Source organism: Dendrobates tinctorius, unplaced genomic scaffold (genome assembly GCF_039654945.1).
Source record: "Dendrobates tinctorius isolate UK_male_01 unplaced genomic scaffold, ASM3965494v1 ptg000450l, whole genome shotgun sequence".
NCBI classification, from domain to species: domain Eukaryota; kingdom Metazoa; phylum Chordata; class Amphibia; order Anura; family Dendrobatidae; genus Dendrobates; species Dendrobates tinctorius.
In genome coordinates, this window is record NW_027362112.1 from 1,221,862 (window position 1) to 1,238,001 (window position 16,140).

A 16,140-nucleotide genomic window follows, 5' to 3' on the forward strand; every position below is an offset into this window, starting at 1 on the left:
CGTTGAGAGCGGGGTACTGTCATGATCCCAGTGCAGGTTTTTGAGCTGCACGTCAGGGGTTAATGTCTGGAGCTCAGTGCAGGTTTTGACCTGCACACCTGGGGTTAATGATTGTGGCCTCTTTCTGGATCTGGGAGAGCTTCTTAAACCCCTGGGAAGCTCCAATCCCTACCAGTTATACTTTTGCCTTTGGCCGAGTGTGCTGACCTCTGTGTGCTGTGGTGTAATGACCACTGTGTCCACGAGGGGGCGCTGTGTGGATGTCCCAAGAGAACGGATGAGTGACAGAATCCTGAAGGATAGTTATGTATCTCAAAGTGGGTGGCTTTGAGATGGAGACTTGTGTATGTACAGTATGTGTTGTGAGTTCATTTTCCCCTTCACCGTCGATGTCTGATGAACTCCCTCTTTGGTGAAGGAAGGTAGTGAGGCTGATTACCAAACACCTGATCTGGTAGATGATGACTGGGTAACAGGATATTCTGACTGGATATAAGACAGTCGACGCCCTTCTGAGTCGCTGGTGATTTCTCTGCTGGATTCTTGGGGACCAGTCTGATTCCTGCTTCCCAAAGATAAGTTTTTGCTCTGCTATTGAACGTATTATTTTTGTTTTGTTTACCTTGTTTTTTTGGAGTTCAGCCATCCCCGGTCGGGAGTGTGCTGAGTTCCATTTTTGTCTCTGATCAGTTTGTCTCTTTGCTCTGCACACGGATAGAGAGTGTCTTGGGGGTTCACCGTACGATGTGGTGTGACTGTGACGTGTTGTTGCCAGTAGCCACCACTAGGACAGAATCTTGTGCTGTGCTGACTGAAACTCGTGACAAAACTGGCGCTGACCTGGTGGATAAGACGGCGGAAGTAGTCACACGGTTAGTGAGTAACTGGAGGGATGACAATCTCTTTGGGTGACTGTGGCTCTGAGAAAGAAAGGGAGCACAGAATAAAAGGGCTAGAGAAAGAAGTCTCTGAGCTCAAAGGCCACATGGTAGCGTGGCAAGGACTGAATAAGGCCCTCAGAGAGGAGGTGGATGAATGTGTCAAACGAGAAAGAGTCCTGAGACAAACGGCTGAGCACAGGGTCGAGGAGCTCAAGAAAGAGATCTTGGAGCTCAGAGGTCACCTGTCCACCTGGCAAAGTGTGAACAAGAACCTCAAGGAAGAGAAGGAGGAACTCAGAGGAGTAGTTAACAGTCTTCGGCAGGAGAAATTGGACGAAGACTTACCGCGGGTGAGCGTGAGTGATAATAAGACAGAACTGCCAGTAGCCATAGTGGCCAAGGGTCATGAAGTGATCCAGTCGTGTGAAGTTGATGAGTTAAGAACTAAAGAAGACAGTCACCCGATCGGGGCAACTGTAGTGAGGGAAGTGTCCGTGGTAAAGCCAGAGCCTCCTGGCCTGGAAGAGAGCAAGACCATGACCTTCCAGTCTGTAATTGACGTTCCAGAAGACATGCAAGACACTTGTGCGGAGGAAGGTGTACATGAGGCTTTCAAAGAGGCGGTCAAGGCATGTGAGGTGCACTGGGCACCTGAGACTCGGCAGTTAGTGATAATATCTGCCAGAGAAGATACAGCAAACCGGGTAGCTGTCCTGAAAGAGATGCATTTGCAGTGTCTCCACGTCAAACAGTTGGTCAGGCAGAGTAATGCGAAAGCTGCTCGACGCCTGGAGTTAGCCAGGGAGGCTATGGATCGGCTGGGTTTGCGGAAAGACGTGGTTCCGGTACCCAAAGCACTGATTGGGAGAATCATTGGAAGATCCGGGAAGGTAATGCAAGACCTTGTGAATATCTCCGGTGTGGTGAGGGTGAGGATCCCTCCTGATAATGAAGACCCGGTATCCAGTGAAGTGGGTAGAATTCCCATCATCGTGGTTGGCTCCATGGAGAGCCTGAGAGACTTTCGGATGCTCGTGGAGTATCGAGTGGGGTACCTGCAAGAAATTGAGCAGTTGAGGCTGGACCGTCAGCAAATTAATAAAGAAGTACGGAATACCAGGTGGCGGCCGCCTCCAACCCAAGATGTTCCTCCAAGTAGTGACATGGCAGGTGGCCGAAGAATGTCAGCAAGTGGCAGTTCAATGGGCCGTTCGAGGCTGAGAGACCGTAGTTCCTGTGAGACGCTGAATGGGTCAGACTCAGGCCAGACAGTAGGACCGATTAAGACTGATGACCGTACCAACCGGGAGAGCCGGTCAGTGGGAGAACAGTCAGGTGACGAAGCGCACTCTATGAGGGTGGTGACTAAACAGTGTCTGATGACGCAGACAGATTGCAACTGGAGGGTCAAAGACAATGACCGATATTGTGACCGCTGGGGGCGTGGGAGGCCTAACGTAGAAATGAGGCCGATGACAGAGGGAGACAGTTCTCTCGACCTGGGGGGCAAGGTGTAATGAGTGCCCGGTCTCGAGATCCTGGTGTAAGATTGTGTGTTCAACCCCACAAGCTTGAACAGAGGGGCGGGGTATGTGGTGTAATGACCACTGTGTCCACTAGGGGCGCTGTGTGGATGTCCCAAGAGAGCGGATGAGTGGCAGAATCCTTAAGGATAGTTATGTATCTCAAAGTGGGTGGCTTTGAGATGGAGACTTGTGTACGTGTGATCAGCAGTATCATGGCTGAGGTGTTGTTTCTAAGTGTAAGGGAGAAGTCTTCAGGTAACTAGAGAGATGGGCGGGTTCTGGTTACCTACAAATCCACCCAGGGGTGTGTCTGATAACACCTATAGTAAAAGGCTGTGTGAGTGTGTGAAGGACCTGTGATGAGGTCATAACCATGTGACCCAGTGGGTGTGGCTGCGGAGGCCAGGGTAGGTCACAGGTGTGAATGCTGGGACCTGATTGGTCCAGTTTGGAAGGTCCCGTGAGGAGAAGGATCTCCTCACTAACAGCCTGTGGAGCGGCTGTGTGTGTAATGGCGGCCAGCGTCTGAGAGTCCCTGAGGAGTGAGTGGATGTCTGCAGCTTGGAGAAACAGCCATATGGGAACCCTGACGTGGGTGAGATAAGGATGAGGCTGAATAGCCTGTATAATGGACGCTATCCTGTAAGGCTGTTTATATTGCTGTGGTTTATGATGACAAATAAACCTCATGGGCTATGTTATGGCTTAGGCCTCTTTCACACTTCAGTTTTTTACAATCAGTCACAATCCGCCAGGTTTTGAAAAAAAACGGATCTCTCTCTCTCTCTCTCTCTCTCTCTCTCTCTCTCTCTCTTTTCCTGGCCAGCATTTCCTTTAAATTTTCAGGATCCGTCTGAAAACGGATCCTGTGCCATCCGTTCACATCAGTTAAGAACGTATCCGCTTGTCTGACTTTTTGGCGGATTTGAACTGATGCAAAAAACTGAAGTATGAAAGAGGCCTTATGAAGACCCGAGCTGGATCTGATTGTGTGGCTGCCAAGCGAGTGTCCCCCAACCTTGAATGACAGCGCTACCTCACAGTGCCTGTGCCTGTTTGTTGTTATAGCTTGTTTATATGGTTCTGACCCGGTTCTGTTCCCGTTGTGAGTTTGCCTGTTGATTCTGTACTGAGCTTCCCTCTCTGTGTATGACTCATTGCCTGTGACCTGACTGCTCACTGCTCGCCCCTCTTGTACCCTGCTGTTATCTCTGTGTGTGACTCATTGGCTACGTCCTGACTATCCTCCCTGTCTATGCCCCTGGGTAACTTTGTCTCGCAGTTACCCTGCTAGGAGTTCTCTTGCAGCTCCTAGCTCTGTGGAGTTTAGGCCACACCCCCAGCAGTCACATGCTTCAGGTCCTGCGGCTCTGAAGTACGCATCTAGTCGGCTGCTGCCCGCTCCACAGGTATCTTTGAGCACAGTTCGCTTTACTCAAGACACGCGCACTGGCTCAGTGAGCAAGCTCAGTGCGGTGTTCCTGACACTTTCTCTGCACCCAGTGACTTAACACTCCACCTGCCCAGGATTTCCCACTAGACTTGACCTTCCTGAATTGGTCCAGTCTTTGACTCAGGCCATAAGTAACTTGCCAGCCTATCCTAATCTATGGTCCGTTCTGATCACTGCTCCTTCCACAAGGGCGTTGGGTCCTTCTGTGAGGTCAGGCCTCAGGCCTCTGTTGATCAGATTTGCGCGGCTACCCCCTGGGCCTATGTTCATACAATTGTGAAATTTTACAAGCTCTACTTCTGCCGCTGCCATCTTGGGATGCTAGGGACCTAAGGTCGCTGCCTGCTAGGTGACCTGCATGGTCAGCTGTTGTCATGCACCACCCATTGGAAATGCTTAGGACGTCCCACAGTCCCCTTAATGATATTAACAAGAAAACTGGATCTTTCCACTTGGCCTAAAATCTCTTTCTGGCAGAACACCTTGTGGACACAGCGCCCATCATTTCCTGGTCCAGGGGTTCGTTCAGGCTGCCTGTGGCCTGTGTGTTTTTCTTCCCCGGGTTCAGGTCATGATGGTCCCTGGTTGGTATGTGTTCTGGGATTCTTACTAGTCCAGGCTTACTGTCCTCCTCCTGGCACCAGCCGAGCGGTCTGAGGAGAGACCAAATCCCACTAGTGTCGGGCACATACCCACGGTCCTTTGTCCCCAAATGGATTAAATCAGGAATTTTATGGGAAGTACAAAAATCCAATTTTCTCAAGAATTTGAGTTCTCACAATTTGAGCCACAAATAGCAGAAAGGGACAGACTGCAAATCCTGACATCTCCACTAAAACCGCAGCCTCCATTCCTGCTCCGAGAAGCTGAGCCCAGTGACCTTACAGATCCCAGTGGCTATCGCCCAGATCTCCCATCTGCCGCATTGTGCGGGTGTCAGAGCCTCTGGCTTTAGCAGGGCTCATGTTCAGAGCGGCTGTGCTGGTGTCAGAGGAGACATTGCGTATTCCCAGGGATATAGAGCTGCTTACACCATTAACCCCAGTGGGATCAGTTCACCCCCATTTACACGGCAGTGGGGCTGTTTCAGGGGATTTCCATCCAATAAACTTTGTTTTGAAGTTGTGTTTAGTCAGCTATCAAGTAGCCATGATACCGCCTGTGGGAGATGAGCAGCACGCTGCTCTGGAGTCTTAGAAAGCATGCGGTATCATGTTGCATCACCTGACACAACAAACAGCTTCTCCCTTGTGGCGCCCATCACTCCGGAGAGTAGAACCTGCTGGGAGAGATGGTGCTGAAAACATGATTTCACCACACTGAGAACATCAACTTTATACTGGAGGAGTGATGTCATTACAGACCGTGTCGTGGCATTGGGTCGCCCTCCCAGGGCTGTGGAGTACTCGGTACCGGGCCGGTGTCAGCGGGATGTGTCACAGCAGCAGTGACCCGGTCCGTGGCCCTGGGCGCCCAATTAATAGGGGAGATTGAATGGTGGAATGTAGTTAATGGAATAGTTTGTGACGCCACCTGTGGTGTTCGGCAAGTGAGACGTTAAGCCGACGCTGCATGCAGATCCACTGGGACTGATGGTACGGTGCAGCAAAGATGTAAAAGCTCCCCACAGGTGAAGCTATAGTCCCAGGGCAGTGTAGATGTGGTTGGCACGGGGATGTAGCAGTGCCGGAAGGGTAGGAAGCAGACAAGACACAGCGGGGTGCAATTTCTGTACCTTTACTCGATAAATGCAGTCCAGGGTCCTGATTACAGATGGTACTGGAGCAGGCTAGCCTGGAAGCAGCTCAGAGATTCTCTCTCAGCAGACGGGCTGTGCAGTCTCCTTCCTAGCGCTTAATCATAGAATCATAGAATCGTAGAGTTGGAAGGGACCTCCTGGGCCATCTGGTCCAACCCCCTGCTCAAAGCAGGATTTGCTAAATCATCCCAGTCAGATGTCTGTCCAGCCTCTGTTTGAAGACTTCCATTGAAGGAGAACTCACCACTTCTCGTGGCAGCCTGTTCCACTCATTGATCACTCTAACTGTCAAAAAGTTTTTTCTAATATCTAATCTGTGTCTCCTCCCATTCAGTTTCATCCCATTGCTTCTAGTCTTTCCTTGTGCAAATGAGAATAAAGTTGATCCTTCTACAATGTGACAGCCCTTTAGATATTTGTAGACAGCTATTAAGTCTCCTCTCAGTCTTCTCTTTTGCAAACTAAACATTCCCAAATCCTGCAACCTTTCCTCATAAGACAGGGTTTGCAGACCGGTCACCATTCTGGTCGCTCTTTTCTGAACTTGCTCCAGTTTGTTGATGTCTTTTTTAAAATGTGGTGCCCAAAACTGGACACAATATTCCAGATGAGGTCTGACCAAAGAGGAGTAGAGGGAAATAATGACTTCACGTGATCTAGACTGTATGCTTCTGGAGTGAAGTACTCCTAGTACTGAGTTACACTGAAGTTCCTCCTAATTCTCTTCTGCTAGCACTCCTCGTATGGCAGACAGCTGTAGCCGCTATTCCTCTCCTGGCTCACTCCGTGCTGTTGTGCCTCCGAGTCTTAGATGGGGGTAGGGCATTTACAGCCTCCTTCTCCTCTGGTGTCTGTTGCGGGACCGTTAGTATCCGTACAACCGTGGAGACCAGGCTCCAGTTCATGCGCTCTCGCTGTGAGGGAGCTCTCTTTCCTCAGCTCAACCTCCAGCTTCTTTCCACACGTCTACACACGTGGCCCTCCTCACACTAACTGACCACTCCTTCCTCTTGGCCCTCAGAGAGCACTCCTCCCTTCAGTTCCGGTTCAGAGTCCCCCCTGCTGACCTGGAGCGGAACTGTGTTGTATGCATAGGTTAACTGCGAGAGAGACCCTTCACTGCTTCCAAGCCTGACATCACCCTCCCTGGAGGAAGGCAAAGCCACTGTGGCGGCCATACTCCTGGGGGCGCCACAGCATGATTACATTGTCCTGATACCATGCTGCGAACCTGAGCTGCTGTCATCACATAGGAGAGCATAGCATTAAGTATGGGATGTAGAAATCTCATTAGAGTATATATTCTACTAGCTGAAGAGCCCGGCAGTGCCTGGGCATAGTAACTAACTACAGTTAGTTATAACAAATTATAATGATTATATATAAAAATGAATGTATGTATGTGTGTATCACCAACCATTCACGAAACATCTTTCATTGCACCAGAGCTGTTCAAAAGAAGCTCAGCTGTGATTGGTTGCTATGAGCAACAGTTTTCCTTGCAACCAATCACTAAGCATCTCTCATTTGGTTAAAAGTAGCTGAGCAGTGATTGGTTGCTATGAGCAAGTTTTCCCCCTTGACAACACCTCAGCATACACTGACATGGTGGGAGAAATCTAGCATCCCCAGGAACATAAGCTGCCAGCCATTGTCTACCCCCCAGAAAGGAGCAGAGCACATGACAGAAATGAATCCCCCCCCCCTCCCGTGTGGTATCATTAAGTGACACACATGAATGTAGGAAAGTGCACATATTAAATATCATGTGGATTTAATATTTTCTCACAGACACTTTTATGCATTATTGATGTGTTACTGTGCTCTGATGCTGTGAGTTTTTTTAAAGTGCTACTTTCCCCATAATTCACCTGAATATACCCATATAACACGTAATGCTTTTCCCATAACAACCCGTTAAATATGATACTATACTGCATACAGATGCTGTACATCCATGAGCAACTCAGCCGGGCAAATTACAAGTTGACGGTGCATGAAAATGTGTGAAGGTATTTATGGTGGCAGATAAGTGAGAATATCAGCCTGATCGGTAGAAAACCTGGGATCTTAGCGAACCATGTTTCTGTGCAATTTCACTATTCTACTTTTACTGGCTTTGACGGGATGATGTGGGATATTAGTGGTAGTAGTCCGGTGGCTCTGACTGACGGGATGATGTGGGATATTAGGGGTAGTTGTCCGGTGGCTCTGATGGGATGATGTGGGATATTAGGGGTAGTAGTCCGGTGGCTCTGATGGGATGATGTGGGATATTAGGGGTAGTAGTCCGGTGGCTCTGGCTGACGGGACGATGTGGGATATTAGGGGTAGTAGTCCGGTGGCTCTGGCTGACGGGACGATGTGGGATATTAGGGGTAGTAGTCCGGTGGCTCTGGCTGACGGGATGATGTGGGATATTAGTGGTAGTAGTCCGGTGGCTCTGATGGGATGATGTGGGATATAAGGGGTAGTAGTCCGGTGGCTCTGGCTGACGGGACGATGTGGGATATTAGGGGTAGTAGTCCGGTGGCTCTGGCTGACGGGATGATGTGGGATATTAGGGGTAGTAGTCCGGTGGCTCTGGCTGACGGGATGATGTGGGATTTTAGTGGTAGTAGTCCGGTGGCTTTGGCTGACGGGATGATGTGGGATTTTAGTGGCAGTAGTCCGGTGGCTCTGGCTGACGGGATGATGTGGGATATTAGGGGTAGTAGTCCGGTGGCTCTGGCTGACGGGATGATGTGGGATATTAGGGGTAGTAGTCCGGTGGCTTTGGCTGACGGGACGATGTGGGATATTAGGGGTAGTAGTCCGGTGGCTCTGGCTGACGGGATGATGTGGGATATTAGGGGTAGTAGTCCGGTGGCTCTGGCTGACAGGATGATGTGGGATATTAGGGGTAGTAGTCCGGTGGCTCTGGCTGACGGGATGATGTGGGATATTAGTAGTAGTAGTCCGGTGGCTCTGGCTGACAGGATGATGTGGGATATTAGGGGTAGTAGTCCGGTGGCTCTGGCTGACGGGATGATGTGGGATATTAGGGGTAGTAGTCCGGTGGCTCTGGCTGACGGGATGATGTGGGATATTAGTGGTAGTAGTCCGGCAGCTGTGACGGGATGATGTGGGATATTAGGGATAGTAGTCCGGTGGCTCTGGCTGACGGGATGATGTGGGATATTAGGGGTAGTAGTCCGGTGGCTCTGGCTGACGGGATGATGTGTGATATTAGGGGTAGTAGTCCAGTGGCTCTGGCTGACGGGATGATGTGTGATATTAGTGGTAGTAGTCCGGTGGCTCTGGCTGACGGGATGATGTGGGATATTAGTGGTAGTAGTCCGGCGGCTGTGACGGGATGATGTGGGATATTAGGGGTAGTAGTCCGGTGGCTCTGATGGGATGATGTGGGATATTAGGGGTAGTAGTCCGGTGGCTCTGGCTGACGGGATGATGTGGGATATTAGGGGTAGTAGTCCGGTGGCTCTGGCTGACAGGATGATGTGTGATATTAGGGGTAGTAGTCCGGTGGCTCTGGCTGACAGGATGATGTGGGATATTAAGGGTTGTAGTCATAGAATCATAGAATCATAGAATCATAGAATCGTAGAGTTGGAAGGGACCTCCTGGGCCATCTGGTCCAACCCCCTGCTCAAAGCAGGAATCGCTAAATCATCCCAGTCAGATGTCTGTCCAGCCTCTGTTTGAAGACTTCCATTGAAGGAGAACTCACCACTTCTCGTGGCAGCCTGTTCCACTCATTGATCACTCTAACTGTCAAAAAGTTTTTTCTAATATCTAATCTGTGTCTCCTCCCATTCAGTTTCATCCCATTGCTTCTAGTCTTTCCTTGTGCAAATGAGAATAAAGTTGATCCTTCTACAATGTGACAGCCCTTTAGATATTTGTAGACAGCTATTAAGTCTCCTCTCAGTCTTCTCTTTTGCAAACTAAACATTCCCAAATCCTGCAACCTTTCCTCATAAGACAGGGTTTGCAGACCGGTCACCATTCTGGTCGCTCTTTTCTGAACTTGCTCCAGTTTGTTGATGTCTTTTTTAAAATGTGGTGCCCAAAACTGGACACAATATTCCAGATGAGGTCTGACCAAAGAGGAGTAGAGGGAAATAATGACTTCACGTGATCTAGACTGTATGCTTCTGTTAATACATCCTAGAATTGCATTTGCCTTTTTTGCTGCTGCATCACACTGTTGACTCATATTCAGTCTGTGATCTATTAGTATACCCAAGTCTTTTTCACATGTGCTGTCACTTAGCCCTATTCCTCCCATTCTATATATGTTTTTTCCATTTTTATTGCCCAGATGTAGTACTTTGCATTTCTCCCTGTTAAAAACCATTCTGTTAGTTGCTGCCCACTTCTCCAGTTTATTTAAATCTTTTTGAATCCTCTCTCTCTTCTCTAGTATTAGCTATCCCTCCTAGCTTTGTGTCATCAGCAAATTTAATCAGTTTACCCTCAATTCCTTCATCTAAATCGTTGATAAAGATGTTGAACAATACAGGGCCCAGGACAGAGCCCTGTGGTACCCCACTTGAGACATTCTTCCAACTGGATGTGCAGCCATTTACGACCACTCTTTGGGTCCGATCACTAAGCCAGTTATGAATCCACCTAACAGTTGCCTTGTCCATTCCATACTTAGTCATTTTTTCAATAAGGATTGTATGAGCTACTTTGTCAAATGCTTTGCTGAAGTCAAGATATACTATATCTACAGCATTTCCTTGATCCACCCAATCAGTGATTCCGTCATAGAAGGAAATTAAGTTAGTCTGACATGACTTATTAGTTACAAACCCATGCTGACTCTGTTTAATCACTTCATTCTTATCCAGGTATTGACATACATGTTGTTTAATAATTAGTCCGGTAGCTCTGGCTGACGGGATGATGTGGGATATTAGGGGGTAGTTGTCCGGTGGCTCTGGCTGACAGGATGATGTGGGATATTAGGGGTAGTAGTCCGGTGGCTCTGGCTGATGGGATGATGTGGGATATTAGGGGTAGTAGTCTGGTGGCTCTGGCTGACAGGATGATGTGGGATATTAGGGGTAGTAGTCCGGTGGCTCTGGCTGACAGGATGATGTGGGATATTAGGGGTAGTAGTCCGGTAGCTCTGGCTGATGGGATGATGTGGGATATTAGGGGTAGTAGTCCGGTGGCTCTGGCTGACGGGACGATGTGGGATACTAGGGGTAGTAGTCCGGTGGCTCTGGCTGACGGGATGATGTGGGATATTAGGGGTAGTAGTCCGTTGGCTATGGCTGACAGGATGATGTGGGATATTAGGGGTAGTAGTCCGGTGGCTCTGGCTGACGGGATGATGTGGGATATTAGTGGTAGTAGTCCGGTGGCTCTGGGTGACGGGACGATGTGGGATACTAGGGGTAGTAGTCCGGTGGCTCTGGCTGACGGGATGATGTGTGATATTAGGGGTAGTAGTCTGGTGGCTCTGGCTGACGGGATGATGTGGGATATTAGTGGTAGTAGTCCGGTGGCTCTGGGTGACGGGACGATGTGGGATACTAGGGTTAGTAGTCCGGTGGCTCTGGCTGACGGGATGATGTGGGATATTAGGGGTAGTAGTCCGGTGGCTCTGGCTGACGGGATGATGTGGGATATTAGTGGTAGTAGTCCGGTGGCTCTGGCTGACGGGATGATGTGGGATATTAGGGGTAGTAGTCCGGTGGCTCTGGCTGACGGGATGATGTGATTGGTTGCTATTAGCAAGTTTTCCCACTCCACAACACCTCAGCAGACACTGACCGGGTGGGAGAAATTTAGCATCCCTGGGAACATAAGCTCCCAGCCATTGTCTGCCCCTCAAAAAGGAGCAGAGAGCACATGACAGAAATGAATCCCCCCCCTCCCTGCTCATATCCCGTAGCGATTTCGCTAGCGAGATCGCTGTGTGTGACGGGGGCTTTAGGTTTACGTAAGATCCAGGCTGCTCGTCGTCCTCTGCTTACTGTCACTGAATGGAAACATTAACTCCTGAGGATGAACTGACGAGCAAGAAAATCACTAATAAAACACAACAATATCGACGCAACCGGTGCTCCGTGCTGGAAAGTCTGTATCTCGTAGAGTCGTGGACTCCACTCTACGTCGATTTGTCCTATAGTCTTAGTAAGCGGCCATATCCTCACGGAGACCTTTGCTCCTCTGCTCTCTCTTTTCGTCAGGATTACTTTCATGAATTGATTTGCATTACTGAACGAGAGAAGTTTGTGGTCCCCGTGCGAGCAATCGGAGCCCGTGCCATATTGGATTTTCCAGACCAGATAAGTTTTGAGGTCTGTCCAGTCAAGTACAACACCCAGAAAATGCTCCTGGTGCGAAACATTGGCAATCGTGAGGCTCGATTCCAGCTCCTGACACAGAGGTAGGGAAGGAACACACAAAGTGGTCGGACTGTACAGAGAGGCAGGAGCCCTGAGCATCCATGTGTGTGAATGGAAATGATCCTCTTTTTGTTCCAGGCCTTTCCAGGTGGAGCCGGTGTCTGCGGTGCTGGACACAGGGAACTGTATGCAGGTCACAATGGAGTTCCAGCCTATGGAAGTTGGAGATCACAAACACCAGATGGTCATCCATTATGACACAGGTGACTGATTCCAATGTACCTGAGATATGGGGGACACGGCAAGGACACATGGTGTGACGCAGGAGGACACATGATATGGGAGATCAGGAGGACACGTGATGTGATATGGGAGATCAGGAGGACACCTGATGCGATTTGGGAGATCGGGAGGACACGTGATGTGATATGGGAGATCGGGAGAACACGTCATGTGATTTGTTTAGATCGGGAGGACACGTGATGTGATATGGGAGATCAGGAGGACACGTGATGTGATATGGGAGATCAGGAGGACACGTGATATGGAAGATTGGGAGGACATATGTAGTCGTGGTGAAGGACAATGAGCCAGGATGGTCTCACATTGCAGATTCTGATGGGATTGATGACCTGTCTTGTTCTCCATTTGACAATGACCTTTATCAGTGATCACATCAAGCTGTTTACTTGTTGGATAAGTGGAGAGTATCTGGTAACTGCGGCTGTGCCAGATCTGAAAGTGAATTACACCCAGACTGTAGTGTAGTGTGCACACACATGGGGCTGCAAAACACGCACACGTAGCCTGCCACACATAGACCACTAGACACAGACCACCACACGTAGACCGCGACTTTTAATCCACCAGACACAGTCCACCACACATAGAAGATCGCCTCATGTAGACCGTCTCACATAGAGCACTAGACCACCATGTGTAGGCCACCAGACACAGCCACCACAAACAGAGGACCGCCACACGTAGACCAGCAGACACAGACCGCCACACGTAGACCAGCAGACACAGACCGCCACACGTAGACCACCAGACACGGACTGCCACACGTAGACTGATGATTGTAGCCCGCCAGACAGACCGCCATGCATAGACTGCCACATGCAGACCCCCAGACACAGACCACCACATAGAAGACTGCCACACGTTGACCAGCAGACACAGACCGCCACATGCAGACTGTCACGCGTAGAAGACCGCTAGTCACAGACCGTCACGCGTAGAAGACCGCTAGTCACAGACCACCACGCATAGAAGACTGCTAGTCACAGACCACCACACGTAGAAGACTGCTAGACACAGACCACTAAATGTGGAAGGCCGCTAGACACAGACCACCACACGTAGACGACTGCCACGAGCAGATTAGCAGGCACAGACCGCTACGCGCAAACCAGCAGGCACAGCTCGCCATGTGCAGACCTTCAGGCACAAACCGCCACACATAGACACTTGTCGCCCATTTGTTGTTGTCCCTCAGGTGAGGATCTGTACGTTGCCCTGTACGGAGGTGCTGCCGACATGAACATGCGACTAGACAAAAATTCACTGACCATTGAGAAGACCTTCCTGTCCTTGGCCAACCAGAGGACAGTCACCATCTGTAACCGCAGCAACGTCATTGCCCACTTCCAGTGGAAACAATTTGCTACTCAGGAGGAAGAGGAGCAACAGAAGCAGAGGTAACGCTGCTCTAGCAGCATGGCCGCCGCGCCGGCCAGGGTACACGTATACATGCGAGTACGGCTATCGGTAGGCTCACAGTGCAGGTGCCGTCCTCCTCCGCTTGGTCGTCAGTAATGAAAGTGTTGTACACATTGTGCAGCCAGTTTTCCAGCTCTGGGGTGAGGAGATGCTGGAGCATGCAGTATTGTGTGTGCACAGCGCGTCACACAGCTTTTCACCCTTGGCTGCTTCGTGTGGCAGGGGTTAATGTGTGTGGGCTGTCATGCGGTCAGTGGCTTTTTCAGTTTGCAGAACTACATGTCCACTTGTATTATATAAGATGACATGACACCACAGACTACATGTGCATAAAAGAAGTAAGGCGATGGCTGTGTGTCCTGCGAGCTGTCCCCGGTAATGAGAAGTGGCAATCCTGCACTAATTGCTCCTGTGACGATTAATATTTAACATCTGGATGTGGCGTGCTTGCCGGAGCTGCGCTGCTGTCCGCGGAGTGCAGCCTCAGTACTGTGACAAGTAATAAGCCCTACCGAGTACTCCACAACCTGCAAGGGTTACATCTGGACCAACACTTGCGCCTCAGGGCCACATCAGAGAGATGTCTCCATTTTCCTCAATTTTTAATGATATTAACCAGAGATGAACGATCTTGTGCTGAAGAAAGCACATTACTCAACAGCAAGGTCAATTGCGTTGTCTTCGTCACACAGCCAGGGCCGCGTCATCATCACACAACCTGGACCCCAGAATCACCCTTCAGCCAGGACCGCGTCGTCACACATGAAGGACTCCGGCTTTCTGCAGCCAGGACCGCGTCGTTGTGACAGAGCGAGGACCACGGCGTTCTGCAGCCAGGACCGTGTTGTTGTCACACAACCCGGACCCCGGCATTCTGCAACCAGGACAGCGTTGTCACACAGACCGGACTCCAGCTTCCTGCTGCAGCCAGGACCATGTTGTCATCAAACAGCCAGGACCCCGGCGTTCTCCTGCAGCCAGGACTGCATTGTCGTCACGCATTCAGGACCTTGGCGTCCTACTGCAGTGTGATACTGGAGCTCTTATATATATACTGTTCTGTCTGGCTCCCCTGATACCGGAGCTCTGTATATACTGCGCTGTCTGGCTCCCCTGATAACGGAGCTCTATATACAATATACTGCGCTGTCTGGCTTCCCTGATACTGGAGCTCTGTATATACTGCGCTGTCTGGCTCCCCTGATACTGGAGCTCTGTATATACTGCGCTGTCTGGCTCCCCTGATACTGGAGCTCTGTATATACTGCGCTGTCTGGATCCCCTGATACTGGAGCTCTGTATATACTGCGCTGTCTGGCTCCCCTGATACTGGAGCTCTGTATATACTGCGCTGTCTGGCTCCCCTGATACTGGAGCTCTGTATGTACTGCGCTGTCTGGATCCCCTGACAACGGAGCTCTGTATATACTAGGCTGTCTAGTATTACAGTTTGCACACATTATCATGGCTGTCTCCGATGAGGCTGACAATCTAAATTCCCTATCAGCATGTCTTTGGAGTGTGGGAGGAAACCGTGGTACCTAGAGGAAACCCATGCAAACATGGGGAGAACATACAAACTCCTTGCAGATGTTGTCCTTGGTGGGATTCGAATCCAGGACTCCAGCGCTGCAACCTCTGTATATACTACACTGTCTGGATCCCCTGACACTGGAGCTCTGTATATACTGCACTGTCTGGATCCCCTGACACTGGAGCTCTGTATATACTGTGCTGTCTGGATCCCCTGATACCGGAGCTCTGTATATACTGCGCTGTCTGGATCCCCTGACACTGGAGCTCTGTATATACTGCGCTGTCTGGATCCCCTGACACTGGAGCTCTGTATATACTGCGCTGTCTGGATCCCCTGACACTGGAGCTCTGTATATACTGCGCTGTCTGGATCCTCTGACACTGGAGCTCTGTATATACTGCGCTGTCGGGCTCCCCTGTTACTGGAGCTCTGTATATACTGCGCTGTCTGGATCCCCCTGATACTGGGGCTCTGTATATACTGCGCTGTCTGGATCCCCTGATACTGGAGCTCTGTATATACTGTGCTGTCTGGATCCCCTGACACCGGAGCTCTGTATATACTGCGCTGACTGGATCCCCTGATACTGGAGCTCTGTATATACTGCGCTGTCTGGATCCCCTGATACTGGAGCTCTGTATATACTGCGCTGTCTGGATCCCCTGATACTGGAGCTCTGTATATACTGCGCTGTCTGGATCTCCTGATACTGGAGCTCTGTATATACTGCGCTGTCTGGATCTCCTGATACCGGAGCTCTGTATATACTGCGCTGTCTGGATCCCCTGATACTGGGGCTCTGTATATACTTCGCTGTCTGGATCCCCTGATACTGGAGCTCTATATACAATATACTGCTCTGTCTGGATCCCCTGATACTGGAGCTCTGTATAT

General features: G+C 50.1%; 1 protein-coding gene across 1 annotated transcript in view; it reads left to right on the forward strand.

The window, feature by feature from the left end:
• The window catches only part of LOC141077425 (hydrocephalus-inducing protein homolog), a 73,826-nt gene that overhangs the window by 19,615 nt on the left and 38,071 nt on the right, over positions 1–16,140 (forward strand). The window contains exons 5-7 of the mRNA XM_073564355.1: positions 11,829–12,028; positions 12,126–12,250; positions 13,486–13,687. Coding sequence (XP_073420456.1) covers positions 11,829–12,028; positions 12,126–12,250; positions 13,486–13,687 — 527 coding nt within the window. The remainder of the gene's footprint in view (positions 1–11,828; positions 12,029–12,125; positions 12,251–13,485; positions 13,688–16,140) is intronic.